The sequence below is a fragment of the Topomyia yanbarensis genome, chromosome 3 (genome assembly GCF_030247195.1).
Source record: "Topomyia yanbarensis strain Yona2022 chromosome 3, ASM3024719v1, whole genome shotgun sequence".
In the NCBI taxonomy this organism is placed as follows: domain Eukaryota; kingdom Metazoa; phylum Arthropoda; class Insecta; order Diptera; family Culicidae; genus Topomyia; species Topomyia yanbarensis.
Window position 1 is genome coordinate 120,306,309 of NC_080672.1, and position 25,230 is coordinate 120,331,538.

At 39.7% G+C, this 25,230-nt stretch overlaps 1 protein-coding gene across 4 annotated transcripts in view; it reads right to left on the minus strand.

The window, feature by feature from the left end:
* Window positions 1-1,290: 1,290 nt before the first annotated feature.
* The window catches only part of LOC131693396 (uncharacterized), a 55,736-nt gene continuing 31,796 nt past the window's right edge, over window positions 1,291-25,230 (minus strand). For 3 of the 4 annotated variants that reach the window (XM_058981173.1, XM_058981171.1, XM_058981174.1), the window contains one exon: window positions 1,291-2,700. In XM_058981173.1, coding sequence (XP_058837156.1) covers window positions 2,021-2,695 — 675 coding nt within the window. In that variant the 5' untranslated portion in view covers window positions 2,696-2,700 and the 3' untranslated portion in view covers window positions 1,291-2,020. The remainder of the gene's footprint in view (window positions 2,701-25,230) is intronic. The other variant, XM_058981172.1, reaches the window with a different exon arrangement.

Genomic DNA, 25,230 nt, shown 5'->3' on the forward strand with positions numbered 1-25,230 from the left:
GGAAATGGAGTACTAATACACAACCATTACCATGCACTGCTAGGCCCCATGCAAAACTGACTCAGACATCACTTCGTTAAAAGTTTAATAACTTCTTTTAACAAAGCCGGATTAACTAGCTGTCTTTGACAAACTTGTAGACCAATAAATTATCTTTTTTATTTTCACTTATAGTGACAGAACGATGCATACAGTGCCACCTAGCGGCGAAAATGCGAGCTAGTGAGTTTTCTCCTTGTAAATTTTCCAAAAATCCCATAGAAACTTCAGGCACTTTGGTCCGGTAGCTAGACATGTCCGATTTGCTTCAAATTTCGTGCAAGTACTCCTGGTCGGACTAGAAATCGACTCAATGGTTGGTCTGATTGAGTTTTCAAAAAATCTTTTTTTTATGGGCAGTCTAAAGGACAGACATTTATACAAACTGGTCGCTGAGAATCATCACGCAGCTAGTACGACAGATGGTAAAGATTTAGAGGGAAGTTCACAATTTTATAAGAAACAGAAACATGTTTGTAATAACTTTGATATATTTTTATATTAAAGTACAATAAAATACCATCCTTTTGACTATTTAACATTGTTTTTGCGTCAAACCATTCCTGAGATACACCTGGGGCCCTTTTCTCACAGTCACGTCACTTAGTGACTAGAAGGAAAATTCCTTTTAGTCACTAGGTGACGTGACTGTGTGAATGGCTCCCCTGATTTTATAATTTAGGATTCTATCTATTCCATACTACTCAGCCCTCTAATTTGCATGTAATTTTCAACGCAGTCCAATTGATAACAGAAATTTTAATGGGATCCGATATACTGACATGACTGGAAAACTGAGATGAGTTCCTGGAATAACTTCTCTCGCCAACAAAATGTTGTAATTCCAAACTCAACAATATCTTATTTTTCCGGTCTGATGCTTATGGTGTTCATGACCTAAAATTCACTTTTGACCTTCAGAATAATTGGAATATTTCAAGAATTACTGTATCATCAGCATAAGCTATTTTAACATAAATTTGCTAATTCGTGCTCATCATCACTGATCTGGAAATGCTATAAAAATGATTAAATAGAATAGGTACCGATCAGGATGAGAATTAAAACTGTGAATCTTCTCCAAACCTTCGCGAAAATAATCCAGCTCACACAATAACGAATAATTTCCAGTTAAGAATACCTCAACCAGATTCTCCACCGTTTCCACCTTCTGTTAAAAAATAATTGTATGATTTCATAGAAGTATCTTATAGTAAATGTAATGATTTTACGAACTAATTACAACAGAGGTTCTAGAAAAACTATTTCGTAACGCAAGACGAATGATGATTTCGAGTGTGGGGGAAACGTAAAGCAACCTGATTAAATGAGCAAAGAAAACTGAATAAGGCAAAGAGAGAAAAAACAAACACAAAATATGAGATTTACATTTATATGTGTAAATAATGTTAAGTACATATTTAAGCTCGCAAGTATTTGAAGGATAAAATAGGCAACCCCAGGCAGGATAGATCCAATCGTGTAGATGAAGAAGAAGAATGTGATTTAATGATGGAAATCATGAACATTACCTATGAAATTGTACAACATAATAAATGCTCACAGGCAGACCAGAAGTGAGTGACTCAAGTAAATGCACTGCATAAGAAGAATGGGTACATTTCCAAACTAAAGCTACAGTATAATAGAATCCGCTTTGAAGCGATGGCAGAAGTAATTCTGAAGGAAAGGAAATTATCACAATTATAAATACTTCAACAAATACAACTGAAACTATCGCATTTATGGAATCGCAAAGTGGATACATATAAAAAACAAAGTCATTGAAATTCTGAAACAAGCATAATATAAACAAGGGCGTGATGGCTGAAAATGCTGGACGGCGAAAAAATTAGCTAACTGTACACAGTTATAATGCAAAATAACTTTTTCCTTTGATCTTAAAATAAAAATTATAAATAATTAAAGTATGCGTTTTCATTTCTACTTTTTATTTACCCTAATCATATCATGTTCATTTCTATTCATTCATATCCTGGGCTAGTTCTCGGAAAACGAAACAGTCGAAAATGTTGGCACTTTCGTTCGGATCTAGCTGCAGTTGACCGATCGATTTGGTCGTTTTGCTGTGCTTTCTTCGAACCACTCTTTGGCGGAACAACCTTCCGGATTGTACTGGGCTTGGTTCGTCGGGGCTTTTGATCTCCCGCTCATTGAATAAGCTGTTCGAGTTAAGGTAAGCTTGCAGTAACTCTGCACTGAGAGGCTCCACCGTAGGGCTAGTGGTTGTGAGAGTATACGAGTCGTTTCTCAAATTCGCACTGGACAGGCGCTTGACTAGAGTTTTGTTGCGTTCTCGACGAGTTCGTAGCTTTCTGGTGCGTTCGATGGAGGACTTACTCGAAGAAAGTGGCTTTTTACGGGAACTAATGTCCGTCGATTCGGTTTGATAGATATCCTTCAGACAAGTACAAGCCTTGGACGCGCTTCGTTTCAGAGGGCCTGAGGAAACCCGACATTTTCTAGGACTGAAGTAATTTCCCATTTCGTTGAAAGCGTAGGAGTTATTGTTTTCAATTTCGATGTACTCTTCGCAGTGGTTTTCTTTGTCGCACAAGCAGTTCTGGTGCGGGATGGTTGGAGGGACACGTGGACCAGCTTCGCTGGGGCCACGTGTGATAACCCACTTCAGCATCGTATCTGTAATAAAGAGAAATAATTGATTATTATTCCGAATCAATACCACCAATGTCCATTTTAACGGTTTTTCTTGCGACTACATCGCATCTCATAAAACACCCATTTACCAATGTCGGCTCGACCGTCTGTGCCATATGGCAGCATAAAATAATATAGGTGCATGTTTTGCACGTATAGTAAGTATCCCTTCAAGGATCAGCTACATAATTGAAATGCGTTTTGCAACCTTTAAACCGGGCAGTGCGTGTTAGTGTCATTCGGTGGCACCTGTATGCAAATTAACTTCTATCCGTTTCCCACACCCCGTCGGCGACGAAACCGAGACAGTTGTTCCTCGTGTCGGTTCCGCTTGTGCCGTAGTTTTGCAACATTTAAAAGGTCATGCAACGAACATATCCGTTTGTGCGTTGTATTTAAAAGTGCAGTGACAATAGCGAACCTGTACTACATCGCATGTGTTTGCCGATTTGAAGGAAATTCGGCAACATTCATACTTCCGGTGCGGTGTTCTCTGAGTCCTCGCCTTCCCCGGCTGCAATGGAAATTTGCTTTCTTTGGTTGTTATGTTCTATAATTAGCACAAATAGATTGATATCGGGTGTTAACGGATTTTTCGGAGCCTGTAATTGTTCGTAACCCAACAAACAATGCTTTCTGTGCTCTTATCCAGCTGCGTTGGTGTTGAGCTATTTTGTCGTTTTAACCGTTAGTTTGAAAAATTAATGCAGTTGTAATTTTAGGAAAGGGGTATTGAGGTCGCCACTATCGCCCGGTTAAAAAAGTTTTAGTCCTCTACAACGTGATTGCAGCTTTGGCGCATTAGTATCGCATTAGCAGGCCTGCATAAATTCGGACATATTATATAATTTTCGAAAGATCTTACGTTATTCAGTATTAAACCACATTTCGAAGAGCGAGCGGCATAGCCTGGATTACAAAAACAGTATTTTGACAGAATAGTCGTGAAGTATTATTTGGCAATATTCTGCTGTTAATCCCGGTACGCATAAAATTTTTAGAGGAATGTGATACTATTTTTGCCCAAAAATATCGCAAAACTAACTATTGTAGCATAAAATAGTTCGTAATTTCTTTTTGGTTCGAAACAATTAATTTTTTTAAAAGAATGTTGTCACACTAAACGATTCAGTTTTCATTGTTTTTCTATAATGATAATATTGATAATTGAAGTTAAATATAAAGGGTCCATAGCAAGAACGGCCCAGGTCAAAAACTATCAAAAGTGGATTAATCACAAATTATTGACCAAAAAACTTTATTTGAATAAAAATATGGTTTAGCATTCGAAAAAATCTTCTAAAATTCAATTACTTACATACAATAAATTGTGATTAACCCACTTTTGATATTTTTTACTTGGGCCGTTCTTGCATTGATTCCTTTATATATGGTCAGTGTTTAGTCAGACCGGACTAAGTGGCAGTGTAGTGCAGCAATCTTTACGTTATAAATCGAAAAAAAATTTGCCCTAATTCTTGCTTTTGGTAACATATGCCAAATCTGGCAAAAGTCGAAATTAGCTGAAGAGATTTTTTATCCATTGCCATCGTTATCTCACTTCTTGAGATTTTGCGACTTAGTTCAGTGTGACTTGACACCGACCATTTCATCTTGTTCAAGCATCATCGCCTTTACGAATGCAACTGTAATGTGCTTGAACTCAGAAACTGATTATGGACGTTTTACCCTTGGGGTCATTCGCATTTTTATTAGTAAAATCTCGAACCCTATGTGTGGGGCTGGGGAATCAAACCCAGGCGAGCTGCGTGCAAGGCAATTGATTTACTAACTACGCTATGTCCGCCCCTGCGTTGAACTCTTTAAATAGCGAAGAAGCTCAAAGTTATAATGTATATCATTTACAGAGGTCATTTCATCAATCAGATAAATAGATTTCTTTAATTTGGAAAAACTGCTTCAGTTTTTCATATGCATCGATAGCAGATGCCCTTTACGAACACACTTATATTGTTTTTAAATCTCAATTGTCTGTTATCTGCGAGACAAGCGAGAAAAGATCTTTGATACAATTCGCTATGTCAATGTTGTATCTTGCAAACAAGCATGGGAAAAATCGCATCACGAATCGTTCGTTCGTCATTCACGATAAAACTTTCTTCAGTTGTGATACATGCTGTTTGCTTTGAAAACGATGCAAAGCAATCTGGTGCTGCGAACATACGTGAGCCTAAGCTAAAACAACCAATGAGGAAGCGCATCAGATGCTTGTTTATTATATCCTTTCTCAACGCGGATGGGTTCGCTTGAGAATCTCTTCTCAGGCTGCTTGCGCTTTGCATAGGATTAGCATTAAACAGTTTTTGACATTAAAAAGATGGGCGGGTAACGTGAGAGTTCGATCGCAGCAACCTACATCAACGGGTGCATTTTTTTCGCTGCTGTCAATTTCCTTCCGAAATTATGGTGTATGCGAGTTTTCCGTTTTAAAAAGTGTACGATTTCCGCGAGTGATGTATTTTTGTAATGAAAGTGAGGAAAATCTTACAGAGAGTGGTCGCCATTGAAAGACAAAAGACATCTGTCCGGCCAAAGGAAGTATCAATGACTAATACCTTTATATATATTATAACTATTCGAATGGAATAGAGGGAGAATATTCTTCTGTTGTAATTAGATGTGGCAGGTTCCAGATGGGGTTTCGCGAGAATGATTTCACCCGTTTAGTCGGCTTTATGTTGACTACCCCAATAAGATTATTAGATCCGGAGTTTTAGGTTGGTGGCTGCGGTATATTCTCAGTTTTGTAAGTCGGTAGAACTCTGTAAATATTGCGCTTCCGTTTTTTAAGGCTTATTTATGCTTGAAATGAGTAACATATCTCAAAATTTTTAGACTCGTGGAATTCTGAAGTTCTTTGCTAAAATCCCAAATAGGGAATTACTAGATATCTGCTTAAACCCACTAATGCCAAATTTTGTCTAGGCCTGATTTATCTAAAATATATTTTGGCAACCGTTTGTGGTTCAGGTATTGGTATTGAAAACTCTTTTTTGGGTTGGTTTGCCGTGGATGCGTTGACAATCGGTAGAGATGAATTCTCTGTATCTTCCGCGCAAGGTTGTCCGTGGTGCGCTGTCTGATTACAATACTTGCATGTAGGAGTTTGTCCCTCATGGGTGCATAACGTAGTTTGGTTAATAGTAGCTTCATGGGTTTTGAGTTTTATAGTCAAGTGGGAGGGGATAGGTCTTTCGATCCGCATCCTCACCACAAGAACACCGTTAGGTGTACCTGGGAAGAAATTTCTCCACGTATCACGTGTAACGGATTCTACTTCTCCGTATTGCGACATGTATTTTGCAATTAGATCAGGAGGGGTACGTGGTGATAGGTCATGTAGCTTTACATTAACGTAGTCTTTTTCTATATACGCGGGAATCTTAATTCCAACTTTATCACTTTCAGCCACGTGCTTCAAGTTGTTCTGCAAAACGAAACGTTCGGCTTGGGCTAGCGTGTTGAATGATACGAGTACTACATTGCGAAGATGATGATACTGAAGATACATAACCTCCTTAAGCCTAAGCTGCAGGTATTCCACTTCACGAAAACTCATTCGTATTGAACAAAATTTAAAGTCAACGACCGCTGTGTTGGGTCGGAGCAGAGTTTTTTCGTTAACTTTACTCATGATAGCAAGATTAAATTAAATCTTTCCTTTGTTCTCGAGGCAATGCACACTAGATCGAGAGATTGCTAGTTGTTGTTATCTTGGTTCAATTGTACGTCTGACTTGGGCCGAAGTAGAAAGTAGACTGACTTAAAAGATTTGGTGATACAAGTATCATAACGAATTTTTCCCTAATGTTACTGGTTATGGTTTCTTATCGTTTTTATCTTTCGTGTTTGTATGTTTGTTTGAGGAATCACTATTGTTGTTTTGAACCAAATAGAAATAGCAATGACTTCTCATTCGATTTTTAGTATCGGTTTGGCCTATTGTTAAATATACGGTACAGTTAATTGTGGTTTCCGTCAACGCTCAAAGAACGCGGAAGGTTTCTGTTTTCATGATCCTGTACTGCCTATTAGGACATAGAAGTCCTGTATGGATTTTTGTCGAAGGTGAGTTGTCTGTTGGTTTGTATTTTTATGCGTTTTTTGTTTATATTACTACTAATTAACAGATTTCGCCAATTTTCTCTATTGTTTCAGAGAGCGAGTAAGGGACCCTGGCTCATTGGCCAGGGCAGGACTAAATACTTCTGTTCCATCCCAGGAATCTAGGACCAAAGGAGTGACATTAACCCTCTTAGCAAAGTCACTCCCAACGATTTATCAAACCCCCATCAAATTGAAACGGTTGTGTACGGTTGTCCACGTTTCTTCTTTATTCAAGGTTCAAAATAATCCGTTGATTTAATTATTCATTGAATGAATAATTTGATTGACGTATAATTTTGAATCATCCTTATTTTGTACGCTGCACAGTTGGCCTGGCCGCTTTAATGCTTGTGTCATATTCAATATGTGCCACAAACATTAATAATGACAAGAACAATTGTGGACGAGCGTCTGCAATTTTCCAGGATCCCTACATGTATTGGCTGTGTATGTGTAGACTAGACTAGACTAGACTAGAAAAGATGGGTGGGTAATGTCTGCGACATAACCGGATAGATTTAGAATACACAAGGAACCGGTCAAGAAGCCGGTACTTCGAATGTGTATACATTCAATTCGGCTCGGCAATTTCCCGACAGCCCTGTTGTCAGCAAATTTAGAAACTGATATCTCGGTATAATGAGATTTGTATGCTGGTTTTCGGTAATATATTTTCCGAGTCTCAGCTATGAAATGTCACTCAGTAATAAAAAATGTTTGCTGAAATCTCAGGTGTTGAGATTTTGGCAAAAATGGAAAAAGGCTGAGATTCTGCAGAAAAATTATGTGCGTACTTATCAGAATTTTCAGATAAAAGGATGATTTGGGCGTTGGATATTTCATATTATTCATTATAAAAAGATGGGTAGGTACTGTCTACGACATAATTGGAGTGTCATGACTACACTTCAGGACGTTAATTTAAATCTAATGATATGCAACGGAATCACATTTTAATGGGAAATATTCAACTGATTCATTATAATAATTATGGTTAAAAAAATTAAAATTCCTTCGCCAACTATTTTTCTTCTTTTTAAATCTACAACATTTTTTGAAAATATTGTAGGAATGATATATATGACAAGCGTTTAGCAACACTTGCCACTAAATGGATGATGGGGGAAAGACGCATATTTGTTTTGATTATGCTAGCATTAGTAACAGAAAGAAATGAAAAGGCACATGGCAAGAAAACGAACGAGAGAGTGATAGTAGTGCGTATTCCCACGAATCTGTTTTCTCACTATTTATTTGACTGTCTTATGAACAGCTAGCATTCGATTCGATCGAGCAGTAACGAAGAATTATTCGTGCTATGGCCCGTAGTGAAAATAATTTAATTCTTTATGCGAAGAAAATAGTCGCCCTGAAAAGGGCTGTTTCTTCGATACTTGGGAAAGAAAGTTTGCTTTTTAAGTTGCGCAAATCCAATACGATGGCAAGATATTCACTGCTGTCTGATAGACGAGTGTTCCGGCACCGACACGCTCGGCGTAGTGACCCTTTCTCAGCAAACGAAGGACAGGAAACTGGAGACCGGGACGAACTAGCGGGATTTTTGTTTTTCGCTCATCTTTTCCCCTATACCGCGACCAGACGAGCGTATGTTACCACTACCAGTATGGGTGTAACACACGAATGATGCCGCACTTGCATAAGACTCTCGGTTTTGTACTTGGTTCAGTTTGTGTTCGTAGCCACAGGGGGTGGCTATCGAAAAGAAAAAAATCAACGCTTGTGTCCCTCGCATACTACCCCTTACAAACAGTGTGTTTGTGATCGGTTCAGTTTGCGTTCGAAGTCAATTGGGCAGACCATCGAATGAAATCAGTTCACTTGCACCGAGAAAGAGGAGGAGCTTTGAACAAAAACTGCTCAAGATTTGCAGCTTTGTTCTTGTAATTAGCGGGAACCAACAAGGAATGGCTTCAGTCAGATGATTAAAAATCGGGTTTTCCGTGTGTTTATTAGACTGTTCAGAAAAATAATGAATTTTTGAAAACTCAATCGGCCCATCCCTGAGTCGATTCATAGTCCGACCAGGAGCACTTACACTAATTTTGAAGCAAATCGGACAAGTCTAGCTATATAGACCGGACCAACGTATCTGAAGTTTGCATGTTGTTTTGCGACAATTTATATGGATCATGGCGAAGGAAAAGATTTTCAAATTTGATTCTTTTGAGTGGTTTGATAGCTCTAATACGAGCTAATTCGTTGGCCAAAGAAAATATTCTCCGGGTGGGAGATTTTTGTTCTAATTGGTCCTGGTTACTAGCACGGAGCTGCACAAATTAATCCACGAAGATGAATCCTAATAATCACCTTCTCTCCTGATGTTGACATACAGTCTTCCAACATCTGACAAGATTTGCTGAAACCGACTGTAATCACAATTTGGCCATCGAATGAAATCAGTTCACTTCCATCGAGAAAGGGGAGCTTCGAACAAAATCTGAAGATTTGCTCGGTGCATGAAATTAGCGGGAACCAATCACGAACGAGTTTCGGTCAGATGAGATAAAATCGGTTTTTTCGTGTGTGTATGCTATCTTCCATCCATCGGAAATCCAAACTGATTCATCCTCCAGCCTTGCATAGCTCACTTATTTTTGAAGTAGAATACTTCTAACGTTTCAATATGGGGTCCCGTTTCAAAAATTTCAGTTGAGAAATTTTCCCAGGTTTGAAATGCGAGTATCTTCCGTTCTACTGGACGAAATTGCAATATTTTTGCACTATCTGATCGGAAATTTGTGCACGTATTTCGTATTAAATTTCGTAATTAGTGCGACTACTATAAATAAACCAAAACTAGGATTTTTAAAAAATCCTTCGGAAACAGCGAGGAAAATGCGCAATTTGCCAGCATATCCCACGCAGAGCCGTCAAAAAGGGGCATGTAAGCGTTTCATTACATACGGGAATATTATATATACAGGTCACGCGAGCTTGTTTTGTATCAGTAGGTGCTCGCTTGCCACACGAACAACATGTTCGTCCGGACGGTACAATGAGCGGTATCATGTTTGCGTTCCCGTATCAAGCGTCATCGCAAGGTTCTTCGTGATAAAATCCAGGGAATCACAAAATCCGCCATTCGGCGTCTGGCTTGTCGTGGTGGTGTAAAATGCATCTCCGATTTAATCTACGAATGCTGATGGTGTGCAGGAAAATGTCATCCGAGATGCCGTGACCTACACTGAACACGCCAAGCGCAAAACCGCAATGAATGTCGTCTATACTCTGAAGCGGCAGGGACGCACTTTGTATGGATTTGGAAGTTGAAAAGGTAGAACTCACTTGTATCATTATAAAAAAGGCCCTTTTCAGGGCCACCAAAATCATTTCAAAGAATAAGTTTGCATTTTCTGTTTCATGGACTGTTTCTCCTTGGAGAGCTATTTGGGTTAAACCCTAAATTATGATTTATTTCAGTACGCAAATTGCAAATATGGTCAGAAACAAACTGGAGTGAAGTGGAAAACATTTTTACTAGGCGCATTCAAAAAAGGTTTCAATTCTCAAACATTTTGCCAAGGTGCCGTATTACATTACTTTCTTTACCCTGAGTGTTCGATAATCTCCGTAGTGGAAACACAATTTCAATTTTGTTCTTTATCAAAAATATGTGGTCGACCAACCAAGGGGTGGAGCTACGACGAGCACATATTGAGGACAACACAAAAAGGACGAGCTTACATTGTGCTGTAGTTAGGTATAAAAACTCAGCATGCTGTTGCTCACGCTCAGTTCGTTTCCAGCATCAGCATACAGTAGTTCGTTTGCAGCATCTCCCGCAAAATTCAAACCGCCGTCCGTTTGCTGCTGTCAGAAGAGTTGGCCAAGCATGCCGTCTTCGATGGCACCAAAACTGTTACCATATACACCAGCACCAAGTAAATTTCGAACACTGCCCAATGAAAAGGCCCTTTTCAGGGCCATCAATTTATCGACAAAGAATGAAATTGAAGTTTTGTTATTACAAGCATCAGCTTGTCAAGAGCGTTGGGTAGTAAGTGAGCCACTTGTGAACAATACCGTCGCTTTCACGAGAATGGCACAAAATCGAAAGTTATTTGTGATTTACAGACAGTTTAGTGTAATGATTCAATTTACAAAAATCGAACGTTTTCTAAATCTTCTGTTGTTTTGAATAAAAACCTTCGATTTTTGCGCTGATTGGAAATAGTTGACTAATTCTGTAGAATGTACAATTACTGAAATAACGGATTTTGTGAAAGCAGTGGTTGGTCCATACAATTCGATTCCAAGCGAGCCAGACTAGTTTTCGTTGGAAGGTCCACCTCTGACAATAGAAGTAAACTATTTTATTTTGAATTCAACTACAACTTCCTTGAAAACAGCACAGCTCAAAAAACTTTTGGGAAAAACGAGCAAACCTAAATTTTCCACTATAATGGAAACTGCCTGTGCCCAGCCGCACAGCATCATCAAGATTGATAGTAATTCAAGCCGGGAGGAAAGAGGTTGTAAGGCAATGGAAAACGAAAATTTCATTTATATCTTACTGGAATATAATTGGCTGGTCCTGAAAAGAACTTGTTGGTTTGTGGTTTATTTTGGATCACAATTTAGGCCTGCTCGATTGCTGATAGCTGTGAATATCTCGCAGGGCGACAGTTTCTGTTCAGTAGTGATGAGGCTTCCTAACGCCAACCGTGACTGGGGCACTTTTACACGGCCTTCGTTGCTTACTGCTTGCGGGGAGGCTTTCCTCCGGTGGACTTACGAGCGGTATGTTTGGTACGGGCCATTTATCAACAAAGAATCGAATTGAAATTTTGTTATTACAAGCATCCGAAAGTAGCTTGCCAAGAGCGTTCGATGGCAAGTGAGCTACTTGTGAACAATATCGTAGATTTCACGTAGAATGAAACAAAATTAAAAGTTATCATTTGTGTGTTTGTTTACAGTTTCGTGTTTACTAGGCGCATTCAAAAAAGGTTTCAATTCTCAAACATTTTACCAAGGTGCCGTATTAGATTACTCTTTTTACCCTGAGTGTTCGATAACCTCCGTATTGGAAACACAATTTTAAATTTGTTCTTTATCAAAAATATGTGGTCGAGCAACAAAGGGGTGGAGCTACGAAGAACACATATTGAGGACAACACAAAAAAGGACGAGCTTACATTGTGCTGTAGTCAGGTATAAAAGCTCAGCATGCTGTTGTTCACGATCAACAGTTCCGTTTGTAACGCGAGCAGATTAAGACGTGTATTTAATCGTTGGAAAGTGGTAAAGTTGAAAAGTCGTACAGTTGGATCGGCCTCATGGGCAAGCGCAAAAAGAAAATACCGGGTGCTAGCCCCAATTCGGCTAATGTCACAGCTAGCACGCCAGAACAATTAACAAAGAAGCAGTGCAATTTTGATGACGTTGAGTCCGTTCTATCGAAAAATCGGTTCAGCATCCTCAGTGAGGAAACGGCCAACAATATTAGTGACCTGAACGGGTTCGGGGATACAGATGCAGGCATACAAAAACCCGCAGCACCCCGCCGAGAGAAACTTCCACCAATTGTTGTACAGTCAATTCGGTTGGACAAATTATCGGAAATCATCAGCTCGATGAAAATCGTTGCAGAGTATAAGCTGACCAGGACAGGGATCAAGGTGATGACCCAGTCGCGCGAGAGTTATGACAGAATTAGAGGCTATCTGAACAAACATAATGCAGAGTATTTCACCCACGACGTAGTATCTGAAAAACCATTCAAGGTGATTGTCCGAGGTCTACCAAACATGAAGACGGATTACATAAAATCAGAGCTGGAGGAGCGGTACAAGCTGAAACCGATTGAAGTGTATGCAATAACCAGAAAGCCGGATGATAAAAAAACTTACAGAGATAGTTTATACCTTATCCACTTCAAGAAAGGCACTGTTACTCTCGGGGCGCTGAAGGCAGTGCGCTCATTGTTCAACATCATCGTTTCATGGGAAGCGTATAGAGGAACATGGAATGACGTCACGCAGTGCATGAGGTGTTTACACTTTGGTCATGGATCTAGGAACTGCCGCATGAAGGTACGATGCAATGTGTGCGCTCAACAACACGAAACAAAAAGCTGCCCAGTCGCAGACGTTGCTGCCTACAAATGTGGAAATTGCCTTAAAAATCATCGAGCTACTGATCGTGCGTGCCCAAAACGCGAGGAATACAAACGTATCCGTAAGGAGGCTTCAAGTAAAAATCAACCAGGACGAAGGCCAACTAAAGGGCCGATGCTGACACCGGAAAACTTCCCGCCCCTCCCTTTGCAGGGAAACCAACACAACGGTCGTGTTCAGAATTGGATCACTCATCAACCGCCCGGTCCCTCCCCCCAGCAACAACAACAAGAGCCCGCAGTCTGGCCCTCTACGAGCAATCGCAACGAAACAGAAGCAGGAAATGCACCAATGTTCACCGCTGAGGAATTGCTACCAATTTTCAGCACGATGTGGACTAAAATGAATCAGTGTCGCACGCGAGCGGACCAAATCCTTTGTCTTGGTGAATTTCTAATTAAATATGGACATTAGTGAATTCAAGATTCTCCTTTGGAATGCCCACGCTGTTAAAAACAAAGCCGTGGAACTACTTGACCTGACGGTAAGAGAAGAAGTGCAAATAATCGTCATCACAGAAACATACCTGAAGCCCGGTGACAATTTCAGTCTCCCGGGATATACTGTAACAAGGCTCGATCGGACACACTCAAAGGGAGGAGGTGTAGCCATCGCAATCAAACAACCAATCAAATTCACGACGCAGCCACACTATCGAACATCCACAATCGAAGCATTGGGAATCGAAATAGACACCACAAATGGACCACTCCTAATTATTGCTGCCTACTGCCCCCGGCAGTGTTACGAAGGACAAGGTAAAGCGCAACAATTCAAGAACGACCTGGTGAAACTGACGCGGCACAAGAAAAAATTCATCGTAGCAGGCGACATAAACGCGAAGCATGAAGCATGGGGAAACCATCGCCGAAACAAGAACGGTAATCTACTTTTCGACGAGTTACAATTGGGATACTTCTCGGTTCAGGCTCCGAACGAACCAACGTATACATCGCCGGCTGGTGCCCCGGCTATCATCGATATTTTCCTCACAAACGTTACGGTCTCTACACCATCAACAATCAACGAGTTGAGCTCCGATCACCTACCAGTCATACTGCGGGTTGGTGGTGAAGCAGCAGTTCGACAGCGTCGAGAACGGAAGGACTACCATCGTGTAAACTGGGTGGAATTCCAGCGAAGAGTCGACGCCAGAATCGACAGGGAAGCCCAGCTAGAGTCCATCGAAGACATCGACCTTGCGGTGGCAAATCTTCAAAATGCCATTGCGACCGCCGAAGAAGAATGCGTCCCTAAGGTAGCTATCGTAAGTAAACAACTCCAACTCGATCCTGAAACGAAAAGTATCATCCGAGCTAGAAATGTGTTTAGGCGACAGTTCCAGCGTACTGGAGACTTGTCAAAAAGGTCAGCAGCTAATTACCTAACCAGTTTAATAGCCTTTCATGTCCAGGAAATCAAAAATTCTAACTTCAGGCAGGAACTTAGTAAAATGAACCCCTACTCAAGGCCATTTTGGAAGGTGGCAAAAGTGCTTAAAAGTAAACCACAACAAATTCCACCTCTCAAGTGCAATGATAGCCTCCTTGTAGCTCCCTTGGAAAAAGCAAATGCAATAGCAACACAATTGTCCCAAGCTCATCTGTTAGGTAGCAACATAATTAGCCCCATGGAACAAGCAGTTGCAGACACCTTGTCCATCCTGAATAATACCCCATGCTATGTTCCTGAAAACAGAAAAATCACAACTGAACAAGTAGTGTCAGCGCTCAAAGGTTCCAGAAACATGAAGGCACCCGGTTTCGATGCAATTTTTAACCTTGTCCTCAAGAAGCTTAGTATATCTTCCCTTGCCCACATAGCAAAAATTTTCAACAAGTGTTTTGACCTTAATTACTTCCCGTCCTGCTGGAAACTGGCCAAAATTGTCCCAATCTTGAAGCCGGGTAAAGACCCCACGAGCCCGAAGAGCTACAGACCCTGGGGAGTGGGCGTAGCGTATTGGTAAATCGATTGCCTTGTACGCAGCGCACCTGGGTTCGGGTCCCGACCCCGCACATAGGGTTAGAAATTTTTCCTAAGAGATTTTTCTAACCCGAAGAGGCGAATGACCTTAAGGTTAAAACCTCTATAATTGAAATAAAAAAAAAAAAAAAAAAAAAAAGCTACAGACCCATTAGCCTGTTGTCCGCTCTAAGTAAGCTGTTTGAGAGGCTAATACTCGACCGTATCCAGACCCACGTGCTAAATAACAACATCATCCCCCCAGAACAGTTCGGTTTCCGTAAAGGACACTCGACATGTCATCAACTATATAGAGTAACGAAGATGATTAAGAGGAACAAAGCTGTTGCTAAGTCCACCGTCATGGCTCTTCTCGATGTAGAGAAAGCCTTTGACAATGTGTGGCACGAAGGACTGATCTTTAAACTCTACAGATACAATTTCCCAAATTATCTGATAAAAATGGTACAAAGTTACTTGAAGGATAGAAAATTTCGAGTGTCCCTAGGCGGAGTCCTCTCAGAAAGTCTCCTCATACCTGCTGGCGTCCCTCAGGGCAGTTTATTGGGTCCCATAATGTACAGCATTTACACATCTGATGTTCCCCGACTTCCGGATGGTTGCTACCTGTCTCTCTTTGCTGACGACTCAGCAATAATGGTCAAAGGAAGATCGACCAAAACTACTACTAAAAAGCTGCAGGAATGCCTAAACTCGTTCCAGGAATATGCGTCTACGTGGAAAATCAAGCTGAATGCGAGCAAAACACAAGTGATCATTTTCCCATATAATCGCTCCCAACGATTGGTTCCCAATGAAAGCTGTAAAATTGTCATGGGGGGTTCTACGATAGAATGGTCCCTTGAAGTTGTATATCTGGGACTCACGATAGACCAGAAACTGCTCTTCCGTTCCCACTTGGAAAAAGTAAAAACAAAATGCAGCAAAATTGTTGGAGCACTATTCCCCCTAATCAATAGAAACTCTCGAATGTGTTTGAAAAATAAAATGGCAATATACACGCAAATCATTTCCCCTGTTATTTGCTATGCGATGCCAATCTGGCAAACAGTAGCAGGATCTTACAAAAGGATCCTACAAGCGTTTCAAAACAAAACGCTACGAATTATATTAGATTTGCCATATAACTCAAGAACCAATGAACTGTACAACCTCTCGGGTGTCCAGACCATAGAACAACAAATTACAAATTCTTGTAACAAATTCCAACAAAAATGTTTGCAATCAGAACACGAAACAATAAATACACTCTTCGAGTAGATAGGTTTAGTTTTAAGTTAGTTAGTAAGTAGTTTTAAGAAACATAAAAATCAACATTTGCTCTAAAGCAAAACACACTAGAAAGAATAAAAAGAACAAATTAAACGAAATCATAAATTAGAAAAACGAAGATGAAAAGTTGACAACTGAATCACTTGATATGTAAATCATACACAAATGTAAAATTGAAGAAAATAAATTATAATTGAAGTTAAAAAAAAAAAAAAGTGTTCACGATCAGTTCGTTTGCAGCATCAGCATGCAGCAGTTCGTTTGCAGCATTTCTCGCAAAATTCAAACCGCCGTCCGTTTGCTGTTGTCAGAAGAGTTGGCCAAGCATGCCGTCTCAGATGGCACCAAAACTGTTACCATATACACCAGCTTCAAGTAAATTCCGAACACTGTCCAAACAACAGGCCCTTTTCAGGGCCATCAATTTATCGACAAAGAATCGAATTGAAATTTTATTACAAGCATCAGAAAGTGGCTTGTCAAGAGCGTTGGATGGTAAGTGAGCCACTTGTGAACAATATCGTCGCTTTCAAGTAGAATGGCACAAAATAAAAAAGTTATTTGAGTGATTTGTAGACAGGTTAGTGTAATGATTCAATTTACAAAAATGTAGAATGTTCAATTACTGAAAATAACAGATTTTGTGAAAGCAGTGGTTGGTCCATACAATTCGATTCCAAGCGAGCCAAACTAGTTTTCGTTGGAAGGTCCATCTCTGACAATAGAAATAAACTATTTTATTTTAAATTCAACTACAACTTCCTTGAAAACAGCACAGCTAAAAAACTTTTGGGAAAAACGCGCAAACCAAAATTTTCCACCATAATAAAAACTAGTGCCCCCGCCGCACAGCATCATCAAGATTGATAGTTATTCAAGCCGGGTGGAAAGGGGGAGGGAGGTTGTAAGGCAATGGAAAATTTCATTTATAATAATAATACTTTATAATTGGCTGGTCCTGCAAACAACTTGTTGGTTTGTGGTTTATTTTGGGTCACAATTTAGGCCCGCTCGATTTCTGATAGCTGTGAATTTTTCGCAGGGCGACTGTTTCTGTTCGGTAGCGATGAGGCTCTTAACGCCAACCGTGACTGGTGCACTTTTACACGGCCTTCGTTGCCAACCAGCCCCCTGTCAAGGACGACGTCTCTGTACAGCCAGCATCACTGCCATGAAAGGCAAAACATTGATTTTGAACCGAATGATTAGAAGCTGTATTTAGTTACAAAATGTCGATTAAATTAAATTATTAAATCATCCCACAAGATGCAAAACGTCGTGTGGAATGCTTGAATATCGAGCATAGTGCCGAACATAATTCTTTGTTTGGGGCTTTATAGCTATACCGCCCCATATATGTCGGTCGCTGTCAAACTCCATATGATGGTATAGGGTTGCCAGGGGGCTGTTGCCAACTGCTTGCGGGGAGCCTTTCCTCCGGTGGACTTACGAGCGGTTTGTTTGGTACAGGCCATGTAGCGAAACATTCTGATCTGCTACTTCTCTGATGCTGGTAGTAAGACGACGGTCAAACGCTCGTTTGCGTGCCTTCATTCATAAAAGTTCAACAATATTTTCAAAGAATGTTGCAAATTGTCAACTTGATAATTCCAAAAATACTCCAAATAAACTATGAATGTGTTAAAGTCGACAAAATCGCATAGAAATTGCTTATTCCAGAGCAGAATTTACCGGTCTAAAGTGTATTCTACTTCACTCCGGTTATGTCTCTGACATTACCCACCCATCTTTTTTTTTACTTCTCGGTATTGTACAGCCCTCTGTTCGCACCAAGCAGCTAAATGCGAATGAAAACAGAAACAAATCTGTAGCAGACCTACACACTTAATTTTTTCTTCCGAATCTCAGCTTTTTTTGCACCTTTCGCCGAAATCTCAACAGCTGAGATTCAGCAAACATAATTTTTTTGCTGAGATCTCAGTAAATGTGACGTTTGAGTGCTGAGGCTTGGAAAATATTTCAACGAAAATCAGCAAACTAATCTCCCTTTGCTGAGAAATCAGTCTCAAAATTTGCTGACTACACAGCTGGTAAGAAATAACCGAGCCGAATTAGTGTGTATATTTAAAACGTTTCATCATTTAAGTGTTCGGTTGGTGCACCATATTGACGGCTCTGACCGAGATGTGCGGAAAATTTTCGCCATTTCCGAGTAGTTTTCGAAAAGTTTTTTAAAACACATCGTTGTAAAGGCATGTTATACAAATTTTAATACAAAATTGCTGAACATATTTTCGACAAATGGCCCAAACATCCAATTATTATGTTAAGTATAATGGAAGTTGTTAACGTTCAAAATCTGACGTGGTTGCCACAGCCAATATTTTGAAACGGGACTCCTTTATTGAAAGCTTATTTATTTATTTATTTATTTCGTCAATCAAGTGTAGACTACATTATACAAATATTAATTGCTTATATACTATTCTGTATACTATTTAGATGAACTATGATGCCGTAAAGAGTTGAAAAACTGTTTTAAACTTGTTCGGGGCATGGTAAGGTCAATACTTTCACAATGCTCGGTAAACTTATGTAGTCTACATTAAAATGCCGCCACGTACCGTGCTGCATTGATTGGGTGCGGGCCTTAAGAATACTCGCTATAGGAACACTGGAGTCTTTTGACATTTGAAATTATAGTCGTTTATTCATCCATCATGGTAAATGTAATTATAAAAGGCGCATCACAACTGTACAAAATTTTCAACAAAAACCGTACCATAACATAAATTGATCTGAATCGGCAAATGCTTTCATTTTTTTGATTATATCTATTGAATTTATGATTTTATTTTTCCGTAATTTATAGTTTTCGTTCGTTGCAGTCAACTAATGTATAGAAATTGATAGGTTTAAATAATATAAAGATATTAACTGAATAATGATAATATATGTAGTTGAGAATAATTGTGTTGTCTATTGTTTGAGGTGGTCAACTCTGTTTTATATTGTTCTTGATGTTCTTATTTCTGTAAAGTTATATAGACAACCCTATTTTTTTTTCAATAACGTAGATGGCCACGCCCATGCAGGTCAATTTTGGGATGGGAAGGAATGTTAGTTCAACACTTGTGACTATTACGACCGAGGAATTCTCTGCAGCATCCACAAGTGTCGCAGGATAGGATTCGTTTTAGTAGGTAGGTAAATGAATCAGGATATATCTTGGTAGATATTGTGATTTAGCTAAGTACTCACGCGCTTTGTATTTTCATTTTTAATCAAAGTTTTCAGGAGTGCGACCTCTAGTAGAAATATGAATGTCGAATAGGCATTTAAAAAATTATTGCGCGGGGCGTTACATAACAGGATAAAGCCGCGTGGTTTCCAAAAAATGTGTCAACAGAAAGACGGACTACAAATATCCGTGGTGGTATTCCGAGCTTCGTCGTCTACGCAACATTCTCCGAAAACATCGCAAGCGTTACTTTCGTCATAAGACCGACGAAAACAAAGCTGTTCTTCGCCGAACCGAACTTCAATACGAAACAGCCCGGAATAGTGTATTCGGCGAGTATATAAGTCACGTCCAAAGCAACCTTCGGAACAGCCCTTCGACGTTCTGGAAGTTTGTGAACAGCAGAAAACGCGCTGGTGGCATTCCCGTAAATGTTTAACTTGGAGATGCCAGTGCGCAATCCATAGCCGAATCCGTAGACCTTTTTGCAGAACATTTTCGTGGGGTATTCACCAACCCAGCTATCTCTTCCTCACAAGAGTATATAGACACATTACCATCATACAATATCAGTCTCCCTAGCTTGAATATGACTGAAGCCAGTGTCTCTATCCAGTGTCGACCCATCGAAAGGACCAGGCTCGGATTGTTTGGCTCCGATATTCATAAAAGGATGTGCACGATCATTGTCATTGCTGATCAGCATTATTTTTAACCGCTCAATCACTGAAAGCGTCTTCCCGAGTGCATGGAAACAAGCGGCTATATTTCCAATTCACAAGGCTGGAAACATTCATAATGATGAAAATTACAGAGGAATCTCACTTTTGAACTGTTTTGCTATAGTCCTTGAAAAATTTGTTTACAATGAGATGTACGCTGCTGCTTCTCACATCATCGACGAATGTCAGCATGGATTTGTGAAGCAACGTTCTACAACTTCGAATTTGATGATGTACACTAGCATCTTGGTCCCCTCTGTTGAGAAGCGTCAACAAACCGATGCAATATATTTTGACTTCTCGAAAGCATTCGATAAAGTACCTCACAACATTGCTCTTCTGAAACTGCAAAGACTAGGATTTCCTGCGTGGTTAACTGGATGGTTGCAATCATATCTGTCTAGTCGGAGTGCTTTCGTTGAAATTGGTTCAAACCGTTCTAGCTTGTTCGACATGTCAACCGGAGTCCCTCAAGGAAGTCACCTAGGGCCGCTAATTTTTATTTTATTTATAAACGACATTTGTGCTCGTATCAAATCTGGAAAACTATTCTTCGCCGACAATTTGAAGATTTTTCGTTCCATTGCTTCTGGACTTGACTCTGCTGCACTTCAAGATGATGTACTTAATATTGAACAGTGGTACCTGTTGAATGGTATGCAGATATACGTTGACAAATGTAAAATGATAAGTTTCAGGCGATCATTCACTCAATCTCATTATGAGTACTTGCTCCAAGGCCGCGTCATCGAAAGAGGGGACCCCATTCGTGACTTGGGAGTGCTTTTTGATAGAAAGCTTAGCTTCTCGGATCACATCACCGCAACGACGGCGAAGGCATTCGCAACACTTGGTTTCCTGAAGCGAAATACCGCTGGCTTTAACGATTTCTACGCACTAAAATCTCTATATTTCGGATTGGTGCGAATCATTTGGAGTATGCTGTGCAAGTGTGGGCTCCACATCACAACGTCCAAATAAACCGATTAGAACGCGCACAAAGATGTTTCGTGCGATAAGCTCTAAGAAATTTGCCGTGGAACGACCCTGCCCATCTACCATCTTACAACGATAGATGCATGCTGCTTGAGATACCGACGTTAGAGTTCCGCCGCACATTCTTCAAAGAATGTTTATATTTGATATGTTGTGTAATAACATTGACTGCCCAGATATTCCTGCACGGATTAATGTGTTTGTACCTCCTCGCGCTCTAAGGAATCGTCCTCTTTTGTGGATTCCTAGACATCGTACTGTTTACGGTCAAAACAATCATGTGGATAGATGTTGCTACAAATTCAACGAAACTTTACATCTGTTCGATTTTAATGTCACCAAATCTAGTTATAAGTTAGCTATTAGGAATGTTTAATTAATTTAGATAGTATGTTCTATTTTTTAATAATCTCTACGGTATCTACCGAAGATCGAACAAATAAATAAATAAATATAACAGAGGTAATGATATGATCTTAGCAATATGTACGAAAGTCGCTCGCGATCAATTTCCAATAATTCGAAACGAGCAATTTGAGCTCCCCACAGCCGGCCATTGGGAGTATTGCTTCTTATTAACACTTCAAAGATGAGTTTGCAGTACAAAAAGCATAAAATATATCTCAAATGAATAAAAAAATTCACTACGAAATGTTAATTACACGTTGGCATCTCCACTCTCCCTATCAGACACGTTTCCATAATTGGGTTAAATGCCAAATTGCAAACGACATGTTTATTATGCGCAATAAATATAATAAACACAACGACAAGGGCTTTTGATCCATCGGCTGTCCAGAAGAAGAATAGATGGGAGGAGAGCAATACTGGCAAAGACCGACTGCCATATAAGCAGTTCAAACTCGAAAGTGTGACCCAGAGTATTGCACTGGATGATTTTGAAGAAAGGACAAGAAGAGCGATTTTACGAAGTTTTAGCTTCGTAAAATCCTAGCATGATGTTAGTCGCCTCTTACGACATGGGAGCAGGTTCCCAGTAGTTCTATTCTTGGCTGAAATAGATTAAAAAAAGGTCAATGGACAAACATGGATTCACCCAACGATGATCGCATACAAATAATCAGATCGCTATAACTTTCGATTCCATCAATGAAATATTTTTGCAAAATTGCTGGGAATATATTTGAATACTATATCTTTGGAATGTTAACTACCAAATTAGTAGACAAATATTTCTTTGTTTATAAAGATCAGACCAAACCTGTGGGTGCATGTTCAGTGAAGATATAAGAAATACCATTCCATTACAAAACGTATTCTTATCCGGATCTCATTACAATATTAATATCAAAAAAATCTGTCATTGTAGCCCTCTGGTAAACCCTTGTTCGACTTTGCTCAAGATAAAACAGCCGCATGCATATCACATGTATATCACGCACAATGGAGGAAATAGGTTCCAGAAACCCCTGCATAGAATTACCACATCTATGAAAGAAAACTGATTCGCTAAATGCATTATCATAGCTCGCTTGAAATCAATCCCATTCAGGTGAAGCAAATGTGCAATAAAATGCAATTTAAGCACCAAAAGGTTGGTGATTTCATCCCATTTGCTAAAATATCCACTTCGGAGCAGACATGGGGACGGCGCCGTGAAAGAATATTTCAGCTTTCTTGGGAATGTAAAGGTGCCGAAAAAAAGGGTTTCGCAACGGATCGTGATCTATTTCCCAAGCGTGAATAATTGAGTGAGTGTTCTTATTTATTGCGTATTTCCCTGTACTGCCATCAAGGGCTGCGCCAAAAAAGCGAAGGTAAACGTTTCGAGGAACGCACCAAATTTTCTGGTACATATATTGCGAAGAACTGTTAAGAGTGCCGTGTCGAAAAATGGGTAGAGAAAAAGGGTTGCACCGATAGAGACAGTAGATAGAGATTTATATGCCGAAATGCTAGAATAAGAGGTGTGGAACAGAAGTAGATATCGTTGTTGAATTTAGTCTTCGAGGCCCAGACATGTAATATCAGCTCTGAATCTTTAAGATGAGATGATAGTCGGTGAATTGGCTATTTATTTGTGTCGCCCACAGCAGGCGTGTCGGTTCAACCGTTGTGAACAAACATGAATAAATGATGTTGCAAAAGTATATATGTGCGGGGGCCAATTACAGGAAATTGGTTTCCTGAAAAGGATCAGAACGATTGATGATCCGCTTGCTCTTTGTAACAGAATGTTGCATTTGTCAATGCTATATTCACAATGGCTTTTAATGAGCAGTTGGGAAATGATCAATTTTAGATAATTTAAATAGTTAGAATAAATTTGACGTATCCGTATACAATCCGCGGCTTCCTGATATTGCACATAGAACAAATTTTTATCAGCCATCAGTTATCCGAACATGTGCCGCTCGTGATAGTTATTAAATGACAGGAAATGTAACTGAAATTTGTTAATTAAACCTCAATTACGAACAGATCAGTTTCGATAGCCATATATCCCTACCAAATAAGGTGCGCATGTTTCACCAGAAACAAATAGGGGTTAATTTGTGACAACTTCTCAGCTGCATTCGATATAGAATCCTGATGCAAGGACATGTCGAAACGCCACGCTCAGGTGATTCGCACCACTATAGTGACACCTTGGCATTAATTTGACGAACGCATGTGGGTGTCCTGCATGTATACTACACCGTAGATGAGAAAGAAGTAATTTACCCTAAACCGAAATGAGTGAATGATTTATTTTCGTTATATACAGTGAGTTCAAACGGACTCGAAAAATTCGGTTACAGTTATTTTGTGCCGATAGCAGAGTAGAGAGGAAATGAAATGTGATTTCATTTTAAAATTAATATTATCTTAATTGATCGAAAAACGGAAACAACTTCCATGGATGACACAAGAGATACCGTTGCATTTATGTAAAGTTCGCCATATGCTACAGCGGTGAACCGAATGTCCTCTATCCGGTTGACCACTCGTATTTTTTGTATCTCGACATGCTGAAACAATTGAGAGACAATAAAAATTTAAATTATTTTAAATAACAAAAATAACGGTGACCTTTCCGGAATATCCTGGGACGTGGCAAAAAATATGTTAATTCGACTGATCCATATATCATCCAACTGTTAGGTAGCACAGAAGAAGCGCCAGCAGTGCGGTTTGGTGGGGTTACCATACTGAAAAATAGTAGGTATCTACCCCTCAACCAACCTCATCAGTAGCGCACATAATCCATGTGGCGCCGAAAGACCACAAATGTTTCGAGTGAAGGACAAAAAGAGTTAGATGGTGGAGGGTTTACGGAAAGATAAAAACAATGCAAGGCGAGTTCTTCCCCCCTTCTGAGCAAGGATTGCTTGGGGTGACTGACGTTATCGCTAGAGAAAAATCTTAATTTATGCAGGCTACACTCACAAATGCTTTTATGTTGAGCACTATTTATAGTGTGTTTATTTTTATTGCTCGCTATTATTGTTTTTATCGTATGCGATTAGGAATCATTGTAATAAGTTTTCGTATGCTTAACTAGATGGACTGGAATGTTTAGACAGAAGGTTAATAAGTAACTATTTTTGCCTTTCTCATATAGAAAGGTTATGCAATCACTCTAAAAAACGTCAACCTAATCCCGGCCCGGAGGGCCGAGTGTCATATCCCATTCGACTCAGTTCGTCGAGATCGGAAAAAGTCTGTATGTGAGTGTGTATGTGTGTATGTATGTGTGTGTATGTGTGTGCGTATGTGTAAAATAATATCACTCATTTTTCTCAGAGATGGCTGGACCGATTTGCCCAAACTTAGTCTCAAATGAAAGGTGCAACCTTCCCATCGGCTGCTATTGAATTTTGGATCGATCGGAATTCTGGTTCCGGAATTACGGGTTTCAGAGTGCGGTCACACAGAAATTTCTCATATAAACTATAGGAAAAATTAAAAATAGAATTTTTATTTTTGATGCTAAATGTGTTCAAGGTGCATGAAACGTCGAGATTTGATGCAAACTCGAAAAAAAATTTGACGACGATTCACTTTTTTGGATTTTGGCGCACTTTTGCCTTTCTCATATAGAAAGGTTATGCAATCACTCTGA